The sequence below is a fragment of the Mugil cephalus genome, chromosome 12 (genome assembly GCF_022458985.1).
Source record: "Mugil cephalus isolate CIBA_MC_2020 chromosome 12, CIBA_Mcephalus_1.1, whole genome shotgun sequence".
Taxonomy (NCBI): Eukaryota; Metazoa; Chordata; class Actinopteri; order Mugiliformes; family Mugilidae; genus Mugil; species Mugil cephalus.
In genome coordinates this window covers 12,647,973-12,673,188 of record NC_061781.1, presented here as the reverse complement: position 1 = coordinate 12,673,188, position 25,216 = coordinate 12,647,973, and the positions used below count along the sequence as shown (strand labels likewise).

General features: G+C 42.1%; 4 protein-coding genes and 1 non-coding gene across 17 annotated transcripts in view; all 5 read left to right on the top strand.

Annotated features, from left to right (window-relative positions):
- The first annotated feature begins 779 nt into the window (after positions 1–779).
- Positions 780–5,005, top strand: LOC125017706 (astacin-like metalloendopeptidase). Of its 8 annotated transcripts, none has more exons than XM_047601145.1 (10): positions 780–941; positions 3,113–3,248; positions 3,336–3,378; positions 3,453–3,515; positions 3,590–3,745; positions 3,871–3,988; positions 4,142–4,320; positions 4,482–4,563; positions 4,646–4,770; positions 4,883–5,005. In XM_047601145.1, the coding sequence occupies exons 2-10, from the start codon at positions 3,195–3,197 to the stop codon at positions 4,897–4,899; spliced, it is 837 nt and encodes a 278-aa protein (XP_047457101.1). In that variant the 5' UTR covers positions 780–941; positions 3,113–3,194; the 3' UTR covers positions 4,900–5,005. The 8 variants fall into 8 exon arrangements, with proteins under 8 accessions (XP_047457101.1, XP_047457104.1, XP_047457103.1 ...); XM_047601148.1 differs by having other exon boundaries at positions 789–941; positions 3,176–3,248; XM_047601147.1 differs by having other exon boundaries at positions 791–941; positions 3,165–3,248.
- trnak-uuu lies at positions 2,654–2,726 on the top strand. Its single transcript has one exon. It is a non-coding gene; the product is annotated as a tRNA-Lys (tRNA).
- An 895-nt stretch (positions 5,006–5,900) lies between the features above and the next one.
- Positions 5,901–8,116, top strand: hce2l1 (high choriolytic enzyme 2-like 1). The gene is made up of 9 exons (XM_047601198.1): positions 5,901–6,035; positions 6,132–6,183; positions 6,309–6,368; positions 6,456–6,608; positions 6,719–6,836; positions 6,937–7,115; positions 7,203–7,284; positions 7,387–7,511; positions 7,594–8,116. The coding sequence occupies exons 1-9, from the start codon at positions 5,964–5,966 to the stop codon at positions 7,605–7,607; spliced, it is 855 nt and encodes a 284-aa protein (XP_047457154.1). The 5' UTR covers positions 5,901–5,963; the 3' UTR covers positions 7,608–8,116.
- Positions 8,117–8,535: 419 nt separating this feature from the next.
- tra2b (transformer 2 beta homolog) lies at positions 8,536–13,601 on the top strand. 2 transcript variants are annotated; one of them, XM_047601197.1, is made up of 8 exons: positions 8,536–8,701; positions 11,513–11,670; positions 11,800–11,962; positions 12,128–12,316; positions 12,426–12,541; positions 12,885–13,010; positions 13,157–13,224; positions 13,322–13,601. In XM_047601197.1, the coding sequence occupies exons 1-8, from the start codon at positions 8,678–8,680 to the stop codon at positions 13,330–13,332; spliced, it is 855 nt and encodes a 284-aa protein (XP_047457153.1). In that variant the 5' UTR covers positions 8,536–8,677; the 3' UTR covers positions 13,333–13,601. The 2 variants fall into 2 exon arrangements, with proteins under 2 accessions (XP_047457153.1, XP_047457152.1); XM_047601196.1 differs by having other exon boundaries at positions 13,154–13,224.
- A 2,845-nt stretch (positions 13,602–16,446) lies between these two features.
- igf2bp2a (insulin-like growth factor 2 mRNA binding protein 2a) overlaps positions 16,447–25,216 on the top strand; it is a 49,304-nt gene continuing 40,534 nt past the window's right edge. The window contains exons 1-2 of one of the 5 annotated variants that reach the window (XM_047601623.1): positions 16,447–17,021; positions 18,195–18,255. In XM_047601623.1, the coding sequence (XP_047457579.1) occupies positions 16,847–17,021; positions 18,195–18,255 (236 nt within the window). In that variant the 5' untranslated portion in view covers positions 16,447–16,846. Of the gene's footprint in view, positions 17,022–17,202; positions 17,449–18,194; positions 18,256–25,216 lie in introns of those variants that run through there. The other 4 variants (XM_047601621.1, XM_047601624.1, XM_047601622.1 and 1 more) reach the window with 4 other exon arrangements.

Here is a 25,216-nt window from a genome sequence, read left to right as displayed (position 1 = left end):
GAGATGTTTTCTTGGTGTTAAACGGTTTCACGCTGACGTCACCCCGTCTCAACGGCGCCATCTTTAGGACCATCAGAAACTAGAAGTACGCTGTCAAAGGCTAAAAATACAGGACTTATGTTTTACAATATCCCCAAAAACAATGAAAGAAGACAGAGGTGGATCGCTGCCATTAAAAGGGATGACTGGACTCCCACAGAACACTCCTGACTCTGCTGAGCACTTCATCTCAGGTGAGTTATGTTTAAGTGCGTAGCCAAGCGTTAGCATGCTAACAATCGCAGTATTAGTCACAGAATAAAAATAGCCGCGATAAATCAACGCTTCAGTATTGTTTCAGATAATTAAGATTACTTCGTTGTGTTTAATTTAGATTGAATTACTAGTTAGTTAGCCAAAAACAAGCCATCAAATGTCACGTTCGTGCTGGTTTTAATCGGCCAGAAAACTCGTAAAGTAGTAGATAAATGTATATGTCAGCAAAGGACAAATTTGGCAAATTTAAGGCAGATTGAAGGGGAATTAGCATTTCAATGGGAATTAGGTAGGTATCAAAACCCAAAATACCAATTTTCTTTTATTACTGTTGTTTTTCGGAAGGTGAAAGATGCGCATTTTCCGTTTGACTGAACATTTTTCTCCGGGACCGGATGGTGGCGCTAGGCCCTAAATGGCCTTTTAATGGCAGCGGCCCACCTCTGTCGTCTTTCAATGTGTTTGGGGATATTGTAAAACGTAAGTCCTGTATTTTTAGCCTTAGCTCCATAGACATTTTTAATGTTAGTGTCTATGCTTGGCTCTATTGCAGCCGACCGCACAGCAGATAGACGGCATATTGACAGCTACTTCTACTGGAGTGACTGACGGTCCTAAAGATGGCGCCGTTAAGACGGTGTGATGTCACCGTGAAACCCAAGGAAGTGTCACATGTAACATAGAAAGTGAGTAACGTCAGTAAACGGTACGTTTGGCTTGACGTTTTGGTTGAGTGAGACGAGTCATGCACTTAACTAACCATAGATATAAAACGTGATAAGATGATGCTAATGGTTCGGAGTTGCTAGCTAGCGTGCTAAAGTGGTGCTAACGCTACGTACATAGCGGCTGGCCCATAGGGGGCGCTGGGGCTGTGCCCCACCAACTGTTGAGGGGAAAAAATAGTTTTTTTCTTTTTTTTTTTTTTTAGATTAATGTGAGTTGAACTTAATAGTGTGTGTGCCTACATGCAATTTAAATAATTTGAACAACATTTCCACCAACTGACACTCATTAAACAGTGAATTTCCACTGACAGTGTATCATTCGCTCAGGAGGCGCTCGGCAGAGCTAAACAGCCAATCCGGTTATGGTTGCTAGGGGGAAATTACGAATAATTGGCCTATCGACGTCGTAGTTTTTTTTCGTGGTGCGACTCCCAGACTCTGTCCTACGCTACGGGGGAAAAATAGGTGCGACGACGAAGAGCGATGGCGGCGACAACCCGAGTTCAAGAGCAGCTTCCACCAAATTCGGTGAAATCATTATTAATGTACCATTTTGCGAGGCGGACGACGGAGAAAAAAAAATCTCGTTTAGGAGCTAGGACCCGACAAGCTAGAAATTAACATTTCACAGCAAAACAAGGTGAAGGTAAATGTTACAAACGGAGTTTTTGTCGGAGCTGGTTCAACCGTAAGACATGGCTGGCAGGTTGTGGAGCAGCCAATGCATACATTGTGCCTAATTGTTGCGTGTTCTAATATTTGTGGTGCAAGTTTGAAAATAAATGTTTCCATAAAACGCGATAAGATGATGCTAATGGTTCGTAGTTGCTAGCTAGCGTGCTAAAGTGGTGCTAACGCTACAATGTGCGTTACTGTTGCATGAGCTAATGTTTGTACTGCAAGTTTGAAAACACTGGTTTGTGTTCAATTTAACTACAAGAAGAGTCAAATTTACACTAACTTAGTGTAAAGGTACCAACACTCTGAGGTGTGGACCCATATAGACACTTTAAGATCAATTCTTACAGTGTTAGTTTGGGTATGCTGCTTTTACTGTGTAGTGAGCATATAATTTAGCAATTAAAAATGAATAATAAATGAATTGATTAAATTCAAGTCTCAAAAGGTCTTACATGAAAATGATCTCTTCCTCTGCGCGCAGTCGCTTCCGCTGGACGTCCTCCAGTTTACGTGCGGTCCTCTGGATATCATGCTGCAGCTCTTTTACCTGCTCCTTCAAGTCAACCACATGTACACATTTAGCCAGCGTGATACAAAAAACAAAACAAAACGTCAAACTAAAGTTAGGGAGGGAACATAGCAGCCTTTTCCAATTCATGCATTTATTTAACTGTAACGTAAATGAATCAGATTTAGCTTACAGCAGCAGTTAGCTAACGTAACAAGTAAGTTAAACATACCGTAGACATGCTGTGTTGCGTAAGGAACATGTGGCCAGAAAACCTGATTTTGAAATTCTTCTTTGTGGTTTTGACGTTTCATTGACATATTGCTGCCCTCTTCTGTTTGCTATCAACGTTACGTTAGCAAATTGTTCCGTTTTAAGCCTTTTTGCTACGTCTTTTTTTACCACTGCCAAAACGTCCATTTTCCAACAGTGTAATGACATGGGCGTCCTTAAAAAAGCCCTCCCAGAAAGGGTGCCCAGAGCCCGGATAGCTCAGTCGGTAGAGCATCAGACTTTTAATCTGAGGGTCCAGGGTTCAAGTCCCTGTTCGGGCGACAGTTCTTTTTTTCTTTTCGACTAGACCAATATCCTAAAACGTGGGTTGCAAGAATGCTTTGTGTCATCTAAAATTAGCAACGCAGCACTGCACGAGAAGTACACATGAGCTTACTTCCAGTTAAAAGAAAACAGCACTTCAGGTAAATGTACACCACATCTAAAGCTTAAAATTGTAGCAAACCTGTGCCAAACATTAAGACGGTTTAATTTAAAACTAGTCATTGTAGTCGAGCTGTTATTATGCACAGTGAGACTCTACATTATGCTACTGCCAGAGATGTTGTTTATGAAAGTATCAAACTAATTAGGGGATTAAACTCACTCACAAACAGATAACTGTCACTGTGTAATTTAGCTGAGATAATCATGGCTATTATCTCAGGACAGTGACTGGAACACCTATAAAGCTTGCTGTTTCTGTTGGTCAATTCGAGTCTTTGGACAGGCATATCTGACTGGCAAAGATGCAGTGGATTATCCTCCTGTGCATGGCTTGTCTCTCAGCTGTGCATGCCCAGGTAAACATGCACACTGTAGGATATGGATTGCATTGATACTGTGGAGTAAATGAACAGAACTGCTAACAAGTTTGTTTTTTTTTGCAGAAGTTTTTCTTGAGCCCAAAATGGGGTCCCATCGGCTATCGAGGTAAGTATGATTTGGATTTAATCTAAATGTTAGTGTGACTGCAGTAAAAAAACAGACTAACTCTCCTTTTCAAGAGCGTGAAGAGCACAATTATGGAACGGCAATGGATGAAATCATTAAAACGAATGAGTTACAAGGTATGTTTTCTTTTACAGTATACATAATATTATGTAGAAATGTCTTGGCTTGAATGATTTAATCTCTGTGTCAGCTTCGCAAATCATAGATGGCACTACCAGTCTCAGAGAGGGAGACATTGCTGTTTCTGCTGGAAGACGCTCCAAAGTCTGCTTTGCCCGGAGCTGCCCTTGGTCTAAATCAGTGGACGGACATGTCTATGTTGCATATAGACTCTCGCCTGAATACTGTATGTTGTTTCAGTGTCTTGGGTGCAAACAAATTACATTACAGTCTGATACTTTTTGAGATTTATTAACTTTGTGTTCAGTGATTAATACATTGACTGGTCACTTTGTTTTAACAAATGAACAGCTGAAATCGAAACCAGGGTGATAAAGAAAGCTATGGAAAATGTAGAGCAGGGTACCTGTGTGCGGTTTGTTCCACGGACCCACCAGAGAGACTTCATCGACATCCAGCCAAAGTCTGGGTGAGAAATTGTGATTCCACAATGTAGCAATTTTGCAAAAAGAGGAGAAGTGAAATGGATAAGACTTCTTTCCTCCTCTATGATCCTGCTCTTAACTCACGACTTGAAGTCTTTCTAATGATGTGCCCTCTGTGTGGGTGTGTGGTAATCCAGGTGCTGGTCCTACCTTGGTTCGCGTGGTGGAGGGCAGACCGTGTCTCTCCAGAGCCCTCACTGTCTTCAGGTTGGAGTGATTTCCCATGAATTCATGCACACCCTCGGCTTTGTGCACGAGCAGTCCCGATTTGACAGGGACAACTATGTCACCATCATGTGGCCCAACATTTGGAGAGGTAATTTCAAAGGGGGTGGGAAGGTGGATGCATTATGTAGTGGTATCTCCGTAAATGGTAAATTGTATAATATTTTCAACTGTATTTCTGCACCAGTTATGGAAGCAAATGTTTAAAATGCTTTACACCAAATACAAATAATAACATTTTGTTCTCCACAGATCGATTGAGGAACTTTGAGAAGTTCAGGTCTGACGGTCTGGACCTGCCATATGACTACGGCTCAATCATGCACTTTGGGATGTGAGTAACAACTTTTATTATATTACATTATATAATATGAAATTAATTCAGGTATTTTAATTTATTATGTTTATATGTTTAGGTACGCCTACTCTCAGGATGGGGAACCGACCATCATTGCTAAAAACAGCAAGGACATAAAGCTGGGCCAGAGATCAAGTCTCAGTAACATTGACAAGCTGAAAATCAACAGACTTTATAAATGTGGTCAGTATCCTGAACTAACCTCCGGGAATTATTTCAGAGCTGCTGCTGGCATATAACACTGGAGATGTACCTCACAGTAAAACCTTTGTTTCCTTTCTGCTCCTCTCTGCAGGTGACAATGGTGATTGATTGATAAGAAAACTGGTCGGCGGTGAAGCAAGAGTCAACTGAGAGCCAATACTGTAAACTGTAGTTGAATCGTAGAGAGAGTTTTCAATAAAGCTTTCTGTCAGCATTTTGTTTATGTGTATGATTTTCTAAACTAGCGTGAATGGCTGAAACCTTTGCCATTTTAAGTGAAAAATATGTAAAGTGGTCACCCAAATGTCCTCATCCACTCAGATCCAATACATTGAATCTACAATAAGTGAAATGTGAAGTATATGCATATAACTACATGCACATAAAATGTCTGTAGAAGTACAGAAGTGCTTCATCACAGGACAGAGCCCCAATCTGAACAGATTAAACATCAGAGGTTAATGAAAAATAACTAAATCTATTTTATATGGCAAATAATTAGTTATGTGGATTGATAAAGTTCCAGTTTGTGGTATGAATAAAAATTAATGTGTCCATATTAAGCAGCAGCTGTGGAGAGAAGATTTGGTAAACTGGTAAACTGCTAACGCATGGGAATCTAACCCAAGTCATTGCCCTTGAAAATTGGCCCTTTGATAAGATAGAAATAATATTTGGAAAAGGATAAGGTTCTGTTTTTATATATTTACCTATATGACAAAATGATTGTTGTTAAGACAGCTATCAGCTGATAGTATATCACAAAATCACTGGTTGCCAGCTGAGTCAGACACAAATTGCCGGTCTGTTGAGCTGGGCGGACAGTTATTCCCCCGCTAGCAACTGCTGAGTTGTTGCACACTGCAAAAGCAAAACTCCTTTAAGCGTCTCATTTCTGAAAGTGCTGAATTGTAGGTGCGATAAGTACGGAGCACGAGTGAAGGTCAGCGTCGGGACCACCTGTTACGGATCAGTAGTGGACTTGGTTAAATTACACACATTGCATGATGAGAGCTCTTAATCGTGCTTCATCACGGAACAGAGGCCCAATCAGTACAGAGCTGTGGAGGAGAAGATGGTATATAGATTCAGTGGAGGTGAGGAGTCCATTTAGGAGCTATTGCATCAGGAGACCTGGGACTGAAGCTAGTAAACGAATCTGAAACCCAGCAATGCATTCTACCATGATGTTTCTGGGTATCTTGTTTGGCTTACTAACCCAGGCCAGCACGCTACCACTCAAGGTCAGTACCAAGAGAAAATGTTTCATAGATGCCCCTTTTAATCTTGTCGGGCTTTGTTACCTTACTTCACTAACATGTTTCTTTTTTACGTGACAGAATTCTACTGGAGTTCATGAAGGGAAAGTGAGATTGAAAAGGAAATACTCAGGTGGGCTCTTGCAATACGTTGCCTTCACGTGCACGTATTAATTATTCTGCATGTTTATTTTCTATTTTCAGTTGGTTTAAAGCTGGAGAACCAGACACCATATCGCATACCTCTTTGTTTTTCAGATGAAATTATAGACCTTGATGAAATGACTGTCATGGATCAAATCCTGGTAGTCAATAGCAGTGAGTGACCTTTAAATGAGTTTTTCACATGTTTTTTTTTTTTATTATTATTTCTTAAACTTAATTAAGCGCTTATTTTCTATTCAGGACTGCAACTCCCCAGAGGACTGACATTTAGAGATGGAGATATTGCCAGTTCATACGTACGGAGTGCCATAAACTGCCCTGGCAATGCATGTCTGTGGCCCAAATCGGTGGATGGATTTGTTTATGTTCCCTACATCATCTCTCCATTATATGGTAGGGATCTTCAAGCTTTGTTGGAGATAGGAATATTCAGCTTTAACGAGGTGCTGCAAAGCTGCTCTCGTCTTTTCTGTGAATATAAATATCTGTCTTTTTAATGGTAGATGACATGGACAGAATCACCATAGAAACTGGGATGCAGGACATCGTCGCTGGAACGTGTGTTAAATTTGTTCCGCGCACTCATGAAGCCAACTTCCTCGATGTTCAGCCTAGATATGGGTGAGCACGACTCCTGTGCGTGGCTTCTTATGTTGTGATTTTCAGATTGTGATGACTCATATGATTTTTTTTTTTTTTTTTTATTATCATGCACCTCAAGCTGCTGGTCATTTCTGGGGCAGACTGGTGGAAGCCAAACCCTGTCACTGCAGACTCCTGGGTGCATGTGGTCCGGAGTGGCCGCCCACGAGTTCATGCACGCCCTGGGGTTTGTGCATGAGCAGTCGCGCTCCGACCGAGACCGCTATGTCACAGTTGTATGGAAAAACATCATGGCAGGTTAGGGTGAATTATCTCTTCACTACATTGTCTTGTCCTATTTTTAGATGGATTTCACTAAATGAGTGTTTTTTTATGTTTTGACAGACCGTATAAACAACTTCAGGAAACAGGCGACAAACAATCTTCATAGCCCATATGACTACAACTCTGTCATGCACTATGGACGGTGAGCTGCTGTTCAAGGAAATATCATTTCAGAATTTTTCATGTTTATGCTGGGGCCTTACCACACTATATATCTCATATAACTTATTGTTCTTTGATTCAGATATGCCTTCTCTGAAAACGGTGGACCAACAATAATCCCCAAACCAGATCCTTACATTCCCATTGGCCAGAGAGACGGACCCAGTGCGCTAGACCTCCATAAGATAAATGTCCTATATAACTGTGGTAGGTGCATTTACACACACACGGTTGCTGAAAAACACATTCAGCATTATTGATCTGATTGTCTCACTCTTCCTCGCTATAGGTGCCGATGACTAACTGGATCTACACAACCCTGCGGTCAGGCTCTGCAAAATGTGGAAAGCAGTCCATTATACATTCTGATCTTCAGTAGATAATATTGGAAACATCCATTTCAGCTAATAAAGTTCTTTCCCCCAATTATTTTCACTATCACAAAGTCTTGTCTGTACGTTTACATTGTGTTTATACACATCTGACTAAGTGTGATAAGGTGAAATAAATGACCAGGTAATTGTTAAAAGCTTTTTCTAATAACTACAATTGCCAGGTACAAGAGTGGCCAATTTGAGGACCCCGTTGGCACCAATTAGATCACAGAATCCAATCTCTCTATGTGTTTGCTTTCTGCCTCCTTCCCAGCTTCTGCACACCTTGAATAAAGAAAATACAGCAATAAGAATAAATCGTGTGCTTTACTCATTTGTTGTGTGTGTTTTCAGGTGATGGGCTACTAATGAGAAAAATAAGTCTTTTCTGATCTATTTTACAGGTGGCACATAATACTAAATTTTACTTCTTTTGTGACAAATCTCCCCTAATGTGAAATTACTGTGGATTTTGAATTTGAACACACGCAGTAGAACAATAAACAATTTTGCAATTGCAGATTCTACTCCTGATCATAATCTCGGGCATTTTGTTTCACGGTAGGCTGCTATATTAGTAGAATGTGCACAGGTTGGAAGTATTTATGTAAATCTTAAATATGTCAGCAACCTTTGCAAAACTAAATTTGCATTTGTAACCTGTTTGTAAAGGCTTCTTACCAACGCACAAATAATTTGTCGTTCTAAGCAGCAGAAAACATATACAGTTAGTCTTATGGAAGTATGTGTGCAGCAAGTGCTTATTCACTGAGGCCATGTGTCCAGAGAATGGCATTTATTTATTTATTTGTTTATTTATTTATTTATCCCGTGATCCACAGCCAACAGACCGGTAGTACAGACTCAAGACCAGGGGGAGGAACTAACCATCAGACACACACACACTTACATCCATCCGCCGTAGTAGGTCGTAGCTAGCTTAGCTGGTTATCACCGGGGCGTAATATCTGTCATTTTCATACATTCACTGTCACTATAATGAGCGACAACGACAAAGGCCGGGTACGTATGATCGCGGTTGCAACTTTTATTGTGATATTTTTAATGATGCATATTTCTGTTGTTTGTATTAACGTACTGTTCCTCATTGTGTCGGCTAATGCTGCTTAGCGGAGCGTAGCTTAGCTTAGCTTAGCTTAGCTTGCTAGCGGGACTCTCCCGTCGAAAACGAGCATTTATTTTTATAATACGCCACGTGTTATTTCGATAAGCTAACGCGGACTATTTGAAGGGTTGTGTGTAAAATGAGTAATAGACTCCGTAACTAGTTGTGAGGTAACAGGCTATCGCTATTTTATTATCAGTAGTAGTTAGGCCTGAGGCCTTTTTGTCCGCGTGAATTAGAGTTGCAGATTTAACGATAATGACTACAACCAAACAGCCAGCCAAGATAGAAACGGTAACTCAAACTAGTCTTAAATACTATCATTAATTATTAGTTATCTCTTATGTTACTTTAACCTATGTTGGCTAATAACTCTAATAGAACAGTCAGTCAGGTTCGTCTTGAATATAGTTGCGTATAGATACCGAAAGCAGCCTCTATTGTTCATAAGAAACTTTACATTTATCGTGTTGTGTTTTAGTAAACTGCATTTGGACACAGTAGACAACATCTAGTTTGCATGATGTGAATTTAAATGTGTTGATACTCATCTTTGAATGTAATTGTGGGTTTCTCTCGGCTTTTGGGCGCGACAACACGTGCCTGCCGAGTGAAATGGTAGAGTTAGACATTTTATGAAAGTAAAAACCAACGGCCTCAACACTGATCCATACTCATTTGTATTAACCAGATCGTTCTGCCTTTGCATGTCCACACAAAGCTGGAGCACACGTGTATTAAACGGCAAGAAGCTGCATGATATAAAACAAGTTTAGTTCACGCCCCAAGTTGTTCTCGCCATGGTTCAAAAATATTCTGCAGTAGTATACAGTCTCTAACCGAGCTGTGTCCAGCGTGCACTACTCACAGACCTATAAAACAGTACATGCATGAGGCCAAACGACAGATCTAGTTACATTTCAGTGTCAGAACAAGAGACCTGAACACCCCTGTATCTGCCGGGACACGGCAGAAGAATCACGTCTAAGCAGTCAGTTCTCAGCTTTGCTTTGAGAAAGCTGCAGCATGGCACTGCGTCGGTGCAGAGCTTTACAGACTCTGAGCTATCTTTTAGGAGTAGCATGAAAAATATGTGGAGCAACAGTAAACGCAAGCTACTCTTGTCTGTGTTTATACTGTTGTTGGTACTTTTGCTTCTCCCCTGCTGTGCAAAAGACCGGCCAAATAAATTCTTTGTAGGGGATTGAAGCCGAGTTTAAATATGCAGCCATTGTTTGTGCTTCTCCCTTTTTTTTTTTTTGAGCTTCTTCATCCTCTTTATTTGCGTGCCTTTCCTCAATCTTCTGTGGTTGTTCCTTTCGACTAGTCAGTAACTCCTCTCTTTCGCTATATAACCCTGCAGCTGTTGGCTTGTGGGACTATTGCATGCAAATATGTCTTTGTAGCCCATCTTGGTTGAATTCCCATCATCTGCATAGATGGAAAGCTACGCAAACGTTACACCCAACTCGGTATCATAAATGGGCAGGGTGCTTGTTGCTGCTCCTCGCTGGCTTCTCAGTTACTGGGGTGCTCGTAACATGGGATATATGGGTTACAACTGCATGCATGTATGTTTTTGTGTGCTATTGTTTCGTCTTGGTTCACCTGCAGGACATGTTTTGAAGATTGGCCCCAAACTTCACAGATTAATACAAATGAGTGGCTGTTTCAACTTGAGGTCGTTGGGACAATATTTTTTAGCTGGGATGTATTTAAGTTAAAAAAAAAAAAAGGGCACTGTTTTGGGGGTTTAATCTTGGGTATAAATGTTTCATGTTCAGTGGTTGGATCTACAATCTGATGCTTTAAAGGCCACCTGACAGAAATTTCGTCATTCAGATCCATGTGAGCACTAAACATTTTTTTTAATGTTTTGGCAGCAGTTTTCAAGATTATTTCATTTTCCTGTGTTCATTTAATCCTAATCCAGAGTGGCCAATAAAGCAAAACGGCGAATGGAGAACCACTGAACATGAAATATTTATCAAACTGAACACTTACAATTTGTATGGTGTGGTTTTAAACATCCCTTTTATGTCATAAGATCGTAATAACACATTACAAGTTGAATGAGCGTGCAGTTTTAATTGTAGTCATATATTCTTCATCCTTTTCTTTTTCATAAAGGTTAAGGTTGGACGAAGAAAATGCGGAAGAAGTCACATATCCACTTTAATTTCAATAATATGAAGCTCAGATGTGTGAAGCTGAATTGTTGAATGCATGCTAAACATGAGGAGGGAAGAAGTATGGGCAGTGTGTGAGATGGGGGAAGTAAAGAAGAAATAAGAGTTGAAGAAAGAAGAATAATGTGAAGTAATGAAGTTACAGAAATGAAGTTAAGGAAGTAATCTGGATAAGGTCACTGCGCTAAGTAATTTTCTGGTCTTTGTCAAATGCGTGCATGTTCTTGTTAATGAATACAACACACATTAGTTTAATTCATTGCAATTTTAATTTCACAACTGACCTTTTTTTTAACAATGATGACTATTCTATTAATTAATGTAATCATATTGATGCTACACAAAATAGCATTTACCTGCATTTCTAATTCAAAATCCTGAATTCAGTTTCTTTTCTGTACTCTTCACAGGATAGTCTTAATTCTTAACTACACAGAAATATTATAGCATTTTTTTTTTTCCCGTTTATCACCTCACTGGTGCTCATAATATGTGTGTTGGTGTGTGTGGTTCGTTCAGGAGTCTCGCTCCGCATCCAGGAGCGTGAGTCCACGGGGCTCTGGGAAGTCGGCGAGCCGCTCCCCGGCTCATTCACCCGCCCACTCCAAAGATGACTCCCACCGCTCCCGTTCCCATTCCCGCTCCAAATCTCGGTCCCGGTCCAGGTCCAAATCTGGGTGAGTGACCTTTTAAAAAAATAAAAAATAAAAAATTTCAGACTGAATATGAAAATGCCAGTGTGTCATATGACACAATTGTAGATTAATTGGATTGAGGTAGCCATATTTGAATGTTTGTCTCTGCAGGTCCCATTCCCACCGGGGCTCACGCAGGCACTACAGTCGATCTCGCTCCCGCTCAAGGTCCTATCGTCGCCGATCTCACAGTAGGTCCTATAGTGGGGAGCGCCGGCGCAGAAGCCATAGTCGCTCCCCCATGTCTGATCGCCGCAGGCACATCGGCAACCGAGTAAGTCAGACTTTTTTCTTTTTTAACTTCTATTAGCAATGTTTACACAATAGCGGAATATATCCATCTAAGCTACGAAAAATTTTAAATTCTAAAATTTGAAACTTGGTTCAATGATTCCAGAAATGATCATATCCAAACCTTAATGTCTTTAAAATACTGCAGGCTAATCCCGATCCCAACGCCTGCCTGGGAGTGTTTGGCCTGAGTTTGTACACCACAGAGAGGGATCTGAGGGATGTCTTCTCCAAATACGGCCCCCTGGCGGATGTCAGTATCGTGTATGACCAGCAGTCGAGGCGCTCCAGGGGCTTCGCATTTGTTTACTTCGAGAACACAAATGATGCTAAAGAGGTACAGGAATTGTTTTATTTTTTATTTTTTAATTGTCAGGACTGTTTTGTCTTTTTTTCTTTTTTTTTTAACCTCTGCAGAGATAATTTATGTTGTTCTTAATGGTCAGGCAAAGGAACGGGCCAACGGCATGGAGTTGGATGGTCGTAGAATCAGGGTGGACTTCTCCATCACAAAACGACCTCACACCCCCACCCCTGGGATCTACATGGGACGACCCACATAGTAAGTCATCTAAAGTCTAACGCCTGTTTGCGTGGAAGGATTAAATGGATTGAAATGAAACACAGATCTGCAGGAATGTTATGAATCTGTATTTAGAGTTATCTATTAAAGAGGACGAATGAGTACCGAGACCTGTTAAGTGGAGGGTAATGTTAGTTTGTTGGCTATGTAACAGATATAATTATAGATAATGTGAGTGAGTTGTACGGTATTAAATGAGCTCATCATGTGTAACAGTCTAAGGTTTTAGTGGAAACCTTAAGCTTAAAGTGGAATTGTGATGTTAAAGTTATTTATTTTCAATTGAAGAAGACCTTCATGTTGTTACTGTCTTTTTGTTTAGTGGTGGAGGTGGTCCCAGTGGTGGTCCTCGCCGTTACTCCCGTGAATACGACCGCGGGTACGATCGGGGCTACGACAGAGGAGGCTACGATCGCTATGACGACCGGGAGTACTACAGGTCATACAGGTGACTTATTGCTGATGAGTAATTTTGCAACATCATTCGAAAGTTTAGCTCTCTGTACGTGCCGTTTCGTTTTCCTGTTCATTGTGTGTTATTCTGATGCTGAAAAAGGTGGACCCAAAAAAACACAAATTTTTTTGTTTCAGAAGGCGATCTCCATCACCATACTACAGAGGAGCTTACAGATCTCGATCCAGATCACGGTCTTATTCTCCCCGTAAGTGTCTTACCTTAAACTGTCTGCATATTGTTGGATGAATCTATAAAGCGGCTGAGTGTTGGGATTAGCCTCATGACTCTGTTTTGTTCCACAGGTCGATATTGAGCGTTCCCGACGAGCATAAACCTCTTCTTCTCCCAGTCACAGGCAGGAAGTCTTTCTAAGAGATGTGACTGACTTCAGAGTAGATCTTATTTTGTAAAGGTATACCGACATCAGTTGTGAAGCAGTCGCCTCATGTTTTTATTTTTAAGTGTATAGCAGCGTCTGTTGTAAGTGTTATATTGATGTAGGGTTTTTGTTGTATACGAACCGGGTGAAAACTCATATTTGAACCGATTAAAAAGGAGATGCTTTTTTTTTTTCCACCTCGACTTGTGTCCGTCCTTATTTGTACATCCTACAGCATGCTGATGCGAGGCTGTTTTAATGTAGACACAGATATGTTAAAAAGCCTTGAGCTTATCTTGTTGCCGTGAGATCGGTTCTGCACAATTTTTAGCTTTCTCTATCACGTCTTTGATTTGTGACTTATTCTGGAGAGCTTCTTAAACGGCAAAATCAGAAAATGAGTGAAGCTGGTGGAACAACATAAGCTTACATAAAAATTTTCCCCTTTCGTAAGCTGTGAAAACAGACGGTGTGTTGTAATATTCAAAAATAACTACAAAATCTCTGCAATCCCTGAACAAACATATGACGACGACTAATCCGCGATTAATCGCAGCTAATAGGTTTTGCTGAAATCGAGTCGATTTCAGCAGCTACACTCCCACATGCTCTCCACATGGTGAAGCAGCAGCAGCTAGCTGTGAGAGACTGAAGTCCAATATCTACCCCTGCTGGTCACGAGGAGTTCAAACCTGTTCCATCAGGCTTGACACACAGTGTAATACATGGAAAAGTGTTTAACCTAGTTTATCGTAGTTATTTTCAGTAGCGGTGAAAAACAAGTAAACTGAAAAAATGCATTATTTGTAAAATAAAATGATACTAATAAATAAAAAAAAATATATGTCCATGCTTTGCAATAACTGTTTAGAGGTGCCTCACTTCACCATAAATGCGATCTAATAGATTTATGTTGTGATGCTACATTTTATTACTCTCCACATAATTTTCGGGAAGTACCTCCACGAATTAAAATTAAGCTGGCAACTAAAATTTCAACTTTCCGGAGTGAAGATTGGTGAGATTAAAAGTAATTTATGTAGCTAGGTTTTGCACATAAATGTCAGCGTAAGTGAAAGTGCAACAGCTTCAAGAAGGGAAATAAAAGGAAATAAGGAGTTAAACTGCCAGTTCCTCAAAGCTGCTACAGTATTCTTGAGTAAGTGGTTACTTTACACTTTGGTATATTGCACAACACGAGGAGATTGAACATTTACTAGAAGTCTGTTCGCCCAGGGACTAGTGAGGAGGATGTAGTCTGCTCTTTTACCACTGCTTTGAGTTCATTTGACCTTGAATATATGAGAGGGAAGATTAAAATATACTGGAAGTGACTAATAAAACACAAATGTTGCTAATGTGGGCACATAAAGGCTAGGCGGATTTAATTAAAAATACTTGTAGGTTATAGTAGCTATATTTATCGCAACTTTTTGAGTGTTTTCAGATCGATAGAGAGGGAGGGGGGCCCCAGTGAGTAAGACGCCAGCAACCAGCCGTCACACGGCAGACCACACCTTGGAAACTGCACAGCCCTTATTTATTTCCTTGTTCTACCGCAAGCACACACGTGTGCTTGTTTTGTTCGGCAGCCCTCCCCACCCCACCTTCACCAAAATGTCACACCCCTTCCAGACACACTTTGTTTCTCTTTCAGGCTGGAAATCATTTTTGCATTATTGGCTGTGTGATTTGTCAGGCACACTGACCTAATTGGGCATAACATAAAGCATGTAAACAAATCTGTCTGGGTGAGCTCCGCTGTTTACATGGACGCGCAAAAGGTGGTGATTGGATACTGTTTGATTTGATTTTCAGCGTAAAGAGCTGTAAGGTGGATGCAGTGGCTCAGCCTGAGACGAATGATGTTTCAGTGATGAGTCTCAACTGGGAGCAGGAAGGCCACACTACAACAACTGTTTCAGCGTGTCATCAGGAAAGGAACCAAAGAGCCTGTTTTGTAAATAGGCCACGGTTTGGACATTCCTCTGTTCACACACTGAGGTAAACAAGGCGAGGAATGGTCACTCCTGCTGCTGGCACTCTCTCCACTACAGTAGGGTGGCAGTAATGTTCCAAGGCGGTGGAGGCGAGTCACATGCAGAAACACTCAATGGCTGTAGGCAAAGGCTCCTCCCCTTGGTAACTAGTGTATGTACAAGGCTACACATCCATGCATGAACACTGCAGCTGCAGTGCTTCAATCACACGTTGGCTTTTGCTGGAAATCGGATGCTTCCCCCCACAAACGCCAACAATAAAAAAAATAAATAAATCAGGATGGATGCTATACTGTAGCCTGAGCTCAGACTGGCCAGGCGTCACAGCATTGACGGGGGCCCCTCTTCCCAGCACAGATCAAGTAAGGGCCTCTCGTCCACTCTCCTCTCCCCTCCTTATCAGCTGCCAAAAATAAATATTTGCTCCCTTTTATATTTTAGGCTTGCATCTACTTGCATTGTCCACAGGCTAAAGGTATCATCACATTTAATAACAATGGGAATACGGTTCAGTTGTTATGAAGCAGAGGCTCCCAGCACTAATTTATTTCACTATCGCTTCTGCAAGGACAGCACAGCAGCACATGGCTTTTTTTAAGGTTTCACTTTCCGTATTGGCTTACACACTAATTTCCCCCTTTTATTGCAAATGCACTCAGCTTATTTTAAAATTATTGCTGTACATAATGGTAGCCAAACACTGAGAGATCATAACGTTATTTAAGAGATTTTTTTTTATTACGGTATCTCAAACAGGTGTCCAACGGCGAGGACTGGACCCGGTGCTTCCGTCCATATTTTCTGTGTCGCCCATAAATAAATAAAAAGGCAAACGGTGGGGATCAGTGACACCGTTCGAGTCGACAAGTACAGTGACAACGTCTTGATTTTCCACATAGTAGCTCTTTTTTTCCCCCCTCCACTCCGCCATCCCAGAGGGACCCAAGGCACGGCCCTTATTATGATTTGATGAAATAACCCCTCTGCCTCTTTTAAGCCCATCCCTTTGCAGAATGTACCCAGTGATCATCATGCCACTTTTCATACCCTACTGCACTTTCTACACAGGAATAGCAGCAGTGATCCCTCATGCACCTCCAAACATTTTTTTCTTGTGATTTTTAAAGGAGATTTTATTTAGAGGCGGCGCTTGTTGGCTCCGGAGTAGCGTCGTAACGACACTTTTTTTCCCCCTCTCCCCCAGTCCCTGTTAAAAAAGAGTTTGACCAGGGCCAGAGTTGGTGCTGGGGGGTCGCACATAGCTTATAGGAATAACCTGGGGGGTAGTAATTGGTGCAGCTTTTTTTAAAAAAAAATCCCAGCTGATTTTTTTCTATTTTATTTTTAATTTCAATTTTCCTTTATTTTTATACTTCTCTGAATATCGCCGCACACTCTGACTCTCTCTCCAAGATCTGATACCACTTCGAGATTTTTCCTTTCAGATCATGAACAAACTATATGTTGGGAATTTAAGTCCTTCGGTCACTGTCGAGGACTTGAAGCAGCTCTTTGGGGAGAGGAAGCTGCCAGTGGCCGACCAGGTCCTACTGAAATCGGGCTATGCTTTTGTGGACTTCCCCGACCAGAACTCGGCCATAAAGGCTATAGAGACTCTTTCTGGTAAGTGTGGATTTGATAAGTGATGCTGCTGGTGACAGGGGAAATTTCACAGCGAGTCAAACTGCAAGACGAGGTTAAAAAACACAATAGGTCAGGGTGTCCTAAATGTGAAATATTAACCATAAGCTTGTGTTATTTCTTTTTTCTTTTTTTGTGTGCGTGTGTGTGCTCGGGACAGTGTTTGCGATCACATCCGTGTGCCATCAGAGTTTAGATGAACGCTCAGTCATGCACGCTCCAACAAAAATCGGATAAATGATCGATCGCAGGACACACTCGGGGCTTTGGTGTCCGTTTGGCTAAAGAAAACACGAGTCGTCGTAACGCAATTAACGCGCACAATAACCTATATTTTGGAGATTCCGATGGTGCGGGGCGCTACTTTGCAATCACCCGCTGGAATGTATGGGATGGTCTGATGGTTCGGGTAGGCATAATTATTTTTCACTTATTTTTTATCTTGATTTTATTGAAGAGAGCAGAGCGACGCGAGCGCGGAAAACTTGTCAGATCCATGTTCCTCTGATGTCTGGCTATGTTTTTACGAGGTGTCTTGGAGGTGGGTCATGGGGGTCCGGAGGAAAGAGCTAATAAACAGGTAGCTGAGGGGGGACGAGGTGAGACGCTAATTCCGTGCTGCGCCAGGCCACTCAATAGTAACGAAAAGCCGTGTTCGAGCCTCGAGCCGAGGAGCGCTTCAAATTCACCCCCTGGCTGGGTCAACACGGAAAAATTAAGAAACACCACCTACAGCAGAAAGAGCACAAGCCATTCTCCTTCCAAACCATCTCCTCTTTGATGTTGCATTCTTTACTGGGAGCAGAAAAATATCCCTCATTGCACTGTGAGGGTTGTGGGAGTGGAAAGCATGGCTGCCCATTTCCCCCCAAACACTATATAAGCTTATCATGCTTCATTTTGGCGCCGACACCCTCAATTGTCACCCCACGAAATGTAACACCGTGGGTGCATTAACGTAAACAGTTTGTCCGCCGCCGTGCGCCCGGCGCGCCCGGGTACAGCACTTTTTTTTTCCTGGGGTTGGCTGTATGAATGGGGACGCACCTACTTGGTGAAGTGATTCAAAGTGTTGGTGTGTAGGCCTGCCAGCTTGCATTGTTGCTTTCATGGCACACACGGCTAACGTTACACTATCAATTTTCACCCCTACAGGTAAAGTTGAATTACATGGAAAGGTGATAGAGGTAGACTACTCTGTTCCCAAAAAACTAAGGTAGGCCTACAATCTGAAACACACACACACACTCTCGCTCTCTCTCTCTCTGACACACACACACACGCATTGTACCATACGCCTATACTGTGCCCCATGGCAGACTGTGTGACCTGTAGGCTTCCGCTGTGAAATATAGCAAGCGGGTTTTCCTCATTTCTCGGCTCCTGCGTGCGATCCCTGCCACGCCGCTGTTGTTTTATTCCTCCGCCAGGGGATTTTTAATTGTGTGTGCTGATTGAACAAAGGCAAGAAAGCGACAAAGAAACAGTTTGGTCCCAACATCCGCAGAACACACGGTGGCTGCTGCCATATCGCGTGATCTGCAGCGAGGCCTATCCCACTGTAAAACATGGACACACACACACACACACACACACTGAGCCCACATGCAATAGTCTTAATTGAAATGGCGGCACGCGGTCTGCATGTTAAACTTCCATATAGAGTCGCTTGCACGTGTAAACCGTTTCCTAGTGTGGGTATTTTTTTTCCCTATATGTAGACGATAAAGTTAGGTTTCATTATTGACTGTAACACTGCAATGTACGATGAGTTGCATACCAATCAGAGGTGCCTCTTCTCTGGTTCCTGTGTGCAGGCGTGTGGATGTATGTGAGACATAGCGTGTGTGTGTCTGTGTGTGTGTGTGCGAGGAAAGCGAGGGTTGGAGTTTTTTTTGTGAGCGAATCTATAGATCATATCTAAACTCCAAAGCCATTGCACCGTGCTTCACTGTGGGTTCGACCACGTAGTTTTAGAAACACGAGTTTGGAAAATAGTAATAATTAAATCACGCAGTGTTTTTTTTTCCTGCACGGTGAAGTACGTCGTTTGTGGCAGATACGCCCCTCCCACGCGTATAGATGAGCCCCCTTTCACAATAAAGCCGTTGGCTATAGGAGAAAAACTACATTGCGTGACAAAAAGGTAAATATTCAAGCCCCTTGTGGAGAAACACGTGATCCATACTTTATGCGCTTCCAGCCTAGTCCTCCCCCTCTAGTGCAGGCTACACTTTCCTACATTCCAGCTCTCGCTTTTTTCTTTTCTTTTCTTTTTTTCTTTTTTTTTTTTTTTGTCTTTGCTGTGCAACACTATATTGAAATGTATGTTTAAAATGACGAGGCACTGTGTCGTTCCCTCGCCTTGTTGCTCGATCTGAAGGCGTTTTGTAAGCTGCAAGGCGCAACATGGTGTAAAAAGCCTGCGCCACTCCCCACAGTTAATGTGCACGTAGGCCGTGGCAATGTTGGAGAGCCTCATAATGGCTGCCATAATGGTCCTGCACACTGCACGGCTATAGGCGGAATCAGATGGAGCAAATGTCCATACATGTGCCTGCATGTGTCCAATCGGCTGCGCGTGTCAGCTGCTGGAGGAGCTGCTCGCATGTTTTGAACCAGGCCTCCGAAGCGAAATCTTTCGCCATGTCACTGAGGGTCTGTGCGAGCGCAACGCACGACACGTACAGGTGTTCATTTTGAGCCGGCGCAAGACTGCGCACGCGGACGTGCATTTTTGCGTCTGCTGGCGTTTTGTCCACATCGTTTAAAAGAGACAATTCTTTCCCACGTCGAGACTTCAGTTTGATTTTGGGGAAACCTCGCAAAAGTGCCTGTTTTTAGCTCTTTGGGTCAGAAACATTCCCGTTGATTAAATCTAACTGGGTAAAAATGCAAATGTTTTCCAGCCGCAGTGTGAGATTTAATTGTAATTATTTATAGGGGTTTAGTTGATGCAAATGTCCTGTCTTTTTAATATGCAATTTTAATTCATTATTATTGTCTTAGACATAATGAGAAATGCAATTCATATTTAAAAACACAGCCCAAAAAATTATATTTGTTATTTATGCTGTTTTCTGAATCTTGAATTTAGACAATCACGCAAACAACTGCAGAGATTGTTATGTGTTTGATTTTTAATATGCTCTAAGTGGGTTGAAGGCCTTGCTAAACACGCTTTAGGAGTGAACCAGTGATCAGTTTTTGTTTAGTTATTTGTAGGAAGCTGTGTGAGCTTTTTCTTTAGGCCTGTTGGCATTTCTTGGTTTCTGTGAGGCTGCCATAGTTTAAGCTGCTGTTTGCTGTGTTTTCTTAATGTATTTTATTTTAGTGTTGTCGTGCAATGTCGCCTTTGTGCTAATTGAAGCATTTTCATTGAAAATTAAATTATGTTTGCTTGTTTTTGTAAGAACAAAAACACAGACATATTGTGGTTCTGTCTTTGGAGTAACATTTGGCTCGCCATAATTATTTTTTTATTGTAAAGAACATGGGGGGTATTTTTGGATAAACTGGAAAAGATAAAGTTGAGCATTGTTGCAGTTTTTGTGTCATATTTGTCATTTAAATATGATTTCAGCTTCACATATTTTAAGTCTTGACATTTCATTTTGCTTCAGAGGCATCTGGAACTTAATCTTTTTGATTTTATCTGTTAAAACCTTTGAAGCTTCATGTCTTGGAAAATACAGAATAATTAGTTTAACGCTATTAGTCACTTTAAAATGATAATTTTTAAAAATGACAGGGCTTATTTTTGCCAAAGTGGATTGTTTTGATGACTTTTACAGTTTTTTTAATGTCAAATTGATCACAGTGCTGAGACAACAAATTATGTGAATATTATTATGTTAGAGATAATAAATTTAAAATCATCTGTGGAGTATGGGATTTAATTGTTATTACCTGTAATATGGATATAATTGTAGGTTCATAATATGGGCTGTTTGTTGCAGAAATAATCAATACAATAGAACACATATATAACACTAAAGAAAATCAGATGGTTTATGTGGAATGAGTTTTAGCAATAGGGATTATTGTTACTAAATTTATCTACTATTAAAGTGATTGGCAGAGTGTAAATGAGCTTGAGGAGAGATTTGAGTTTGTTTGCTTAAACTGAAATAACTTCTTTGCTCCTGGGTTTCTAAATGAGGGCTTGGTTTTATACAAGGAAATGAGGAAAACAACATTTCTAATCCTTATTAAGTTTCGTTGTCCCTCATGTAACGTGCAGGGAAGCAGAGTGTGACTTGGTGTTAATTGATATTGGTGTTACCCACATGATATGCAGTGCTTCTCGGCTCTGAGGCTGGTGGAAGTGTGGACAGAGTGACAAATTCGAGCTCCTGCCGTGAGCCTTATCAATAGCTGGTTATCAATACGAAAAGACGGTGATGCTGTGGGAGAAACGCGGCTAAAGCCATCCTCCTGCCGTATGTTTACGTGCTTGTTTAACAGTGAGCAGGAACAGGCTTTTCTCCTCATAATTATCTCTCTGTCTTAACCTGAAGTGAAAACAGGCTTAAATGAAAAAGTGATAAAGTTGTGATCGAGCACCAACGCTCGTGTGAATCTCCGCCAGGCTGTTTGACAACAAACACTAGATTTTGTGCACTTCACGAGAATATTAAATGTTCAGCCCACTGAAGCGAAATTGATTACATTGCTCCTTTTTTTTTTCTTTCTTAAACAAAGGCATAAAAAAAACGAACATGGGTGTAAACATCTGCATTGCACCACGGTGGTGCCCATGCAGATGTGTAGATGTGTGTGTTGGCTTGTCAGTGCACACTGAGTCAAAACAGCGAAATACGATAGCCATCAGTTGATCCACTCCGAATCCATTAATACTCCCCAGTTGATCCTGGGTGAAGGGGAAGCTCTCCGATTCAGGCTCCGGTTTTGTCCGGAGTGATAGCAGGAGGCACTGCACTGCTCTCCTCTAAAGCCACATCCGCTCCACCCTCCTCCTGACTCCTCATGTCTCCCCTCACCTGTCTAAGAGGAGGGGTCACACACACGCTGGTGTGTTTTGCGGAGCAGATGCCTGACGTGGCTCCTGTCTGCGTTCGCGTTCCACCTTAAAGACCTGATCGGTTTTTAACGTACATCTGTTGTGTTTCAGGTATTTTGACTCATGAAGGGTGGAAAAAGTGCAACGTTCCCTACCAGTTTATCTTTTACTGAGACCCTGTGTTCTGGACGTAATAGGAAAGGAGATTGTTCTTCATTAGCAATAACTATTTACTAGTTATAAATTAGCCTACGGCTTTTATTTGGAGTGTGCTTTGGCAGCTGAATTTAAATTTCACCGCTTATCCAACACTGCTAAATTTGCTTAGCAATTATTAACTTTTCACAAACGTGGAGTGGTATATTTTTCTGCTGAACAGAATTGCTAGTGCGACAGATTATGCAGCTTAAGGGAGCCACAAAATTAAATGCTAAAGAATTGTAAATTCATTGCGTGCCTGTCAGACCCGTGAGATTGCTGTTTAAGCTCCCACAGAGGTGGAAACACCTTTTCTAAAAAGGCACTCGCATGTATATCAAAGCGGTTTGTGAATAGATTCACTTCTCGGTAAGCTGTCATTCACATTCCAGTGAAACCTGTTGCATGACTAATATGTCACCGCAGCATTACACTCATTACAACCAGGATTTAGATATTCAGCTAGATGACACAGAGAAGCAGCGATGAGGATGTGTGGCAGGCGTGGCTAGCAGGAGGAGCAGGGCTCTGACTTAATCGCTTGTTTTCTGACTAAGCCATTACAATATACTAGACATAATAGTAGCGAAACAGGACTGGCCCCTGCTTTGAAATAGTTTCACCTGAAAGAAAGTGACACAGTGTCAGAAACAGCTGCCGACTTGCCAGGTCCTGTCTCATCCAAATACGAGAAGAAGGGGACAGTTCCTCCATCTCTCTTTTTATTCGTAGTCTCACCATTACGCCTGTCCTCTCCCAAGTTATTGTCAGAGAGTGATTGGAGCAATTGAGAGACAGCTTTATGGAGGAAGCAAAATAAACCCTCTTTGATTAGAGATGAGAGCGGCTGAACTCATTTTTCTTCTGAGCTGTCTGCGAGCGAATTGATCTCTTATGATATGCACTCGGTGGCGCGCAGACTTGAAATTATTGTGGTAGAAACTAAAAGGAAAGTTGCATTGTTGCTCTTTGCAAGCAGCAAATTTGTCATGACCTGAGAGCTACATGATATTTCTAACAAACTCAGTGCTCAATGAGCTGCCTATCCATTAGGCGCACATCACAGCTCCAGCGTGGCGCTATATTGTTGCCACGCAGAGCTCTGCGGATGCATTGCCCGACCTGCTGTAGCAATCCTCTGCTGCTAGGTGGCAGTGTCAAAAATATGTGTAGACTACTCCTCTCCGTGTTTGCGGTGTTGTTGGTCCACGAGCGTACGCTGCAGAGCAGATTTCAGTTTTTAATATCAAGCGTTGTTACCAGCGGGCTGGCTACATTCCCTTTTTTTCTGCATTTCTTCCTCTCCACAGTGAGCTCCCGTCGCTGTAGCCGTTTGGCCCGCCTTTCAACCAATCAGCATTTAACGTTGGTTAAATTCCCATAATCCCTCACCCTGTGTAGACAGAAAACTGCATCCACCTTAAGATAAACAACTCCTCGCAGTTTTGTGTGTATAGAGAGAAGTGTGACCACCTTCATCTGAAATCCTCTCGAGGAAAGTCCGACATTGTTTTGAGCAGATGTCTGAGGATGCTACTTTGCTAAGCAGAGTTTGATGTATTGCCGGAATCTCAGATGTGCTGGATATGAATATTTAATGAATTATAAATCATGATTATGAGAGGCAGAGTTTGTACCCAAGTTCTTTTTTTTGGGGCGGTAATTTGAAGGTGTAACAGCTGCTGTCTCTTCTTCCGCTTCTACGTCCCTCTGTCGCTCAGGCTGTTTTTGTTGTTGTTGTTGTTGTTGTTGTGAGAGCTGCATGTAAATATAATTGTTGGTAGTCGGGTGGGATTCATCCTCATGTAGACACGTTCACATGCCCCAGGAGGATGACGCCGGAAAGGCAGACGAGCTGAAAACTTCATGCCGGATGCGAAGTTTAGCATTTCCCACCCTTTGGTGCGCCAGTCCTCGTAGTGGTCGCGTAGGGGTGTGGCCTCCGTGGAGGGGTGGGCAGCTGAGGAAGACAGCAGGTGGCATTTCTCGCGCAGGCAGACCCCGTCCTTGTCTCATATCATCACCATGTAAAACCACTACCCTGGTGCAGCTTTAGAGCTGTGATGGGTTCTGAACAGGTGAACGCTCCTAAGGACCCAATCAGAGGGCCGCGTGCCAATGGCTAAGAGCCGTGAGCTGGGAATGCTGTTGGCCTGAAGCTTCACCCTGGTCAAATGGTCTCCTTAATTTCCTATATTGGACCTTTGGCCTTTGGACGTTTCTCAGTCTCTTACCTTGTTTTTAAAGCAGGCACAGTGGGTAGTGGCGGTACCAGTCCCATACCTGTTACAGCGTGGTAGTCGGTTTGTTTACTGGTGTTATCGATTGATTACTTGGCCTATTGGAAATGATCCAGCTACGGAAACTTATCATGGTTCAAATATATTGTTTAAAATGAATGCAAACACAAGGAGAACCAAAATGTGTGAACATGACCAAAAAAGATGTAAAAAAACAACACAATGTGACGACACAGATACTAGGTAGCTGAACTGGGTGTCATATTGTCTTGCTCACTGGCTTTTCGTTGGATTCCCAGACTCCAGCTGATTAGTCACATTTTTCACATGTTCTTCGCCGCACAATGAATGAACATTACAAAGAAAACCAGAGCTATGGGCGAAGGTCACTTTAGGTATGCTATTTCGAGATCTAGCCAAAGGCGAGCAGGCCGCTATGGTCAAACTTTCTCCGGCAGCTCGCACTGTAACTGCTACCGCTAACAAGTGCAGTGACGAAACTGACCATGGACTCGACGTCGGCCCTGTGCACTGACAACCGACGAGGCGCGGGACAATGTGGAGAAAGTAGGGGAGACGCAGAGGCGAGGTCAGAGAGACCTAAGAATGATGCATTTCAACATGAGCGGTGAGCAGAATTTCTACGGCTGAGGTATACTGAAGAGAGAGAGAGATATAAATTGTGCAGAATGCAGTGTTGCCACTCTCGGCGATAA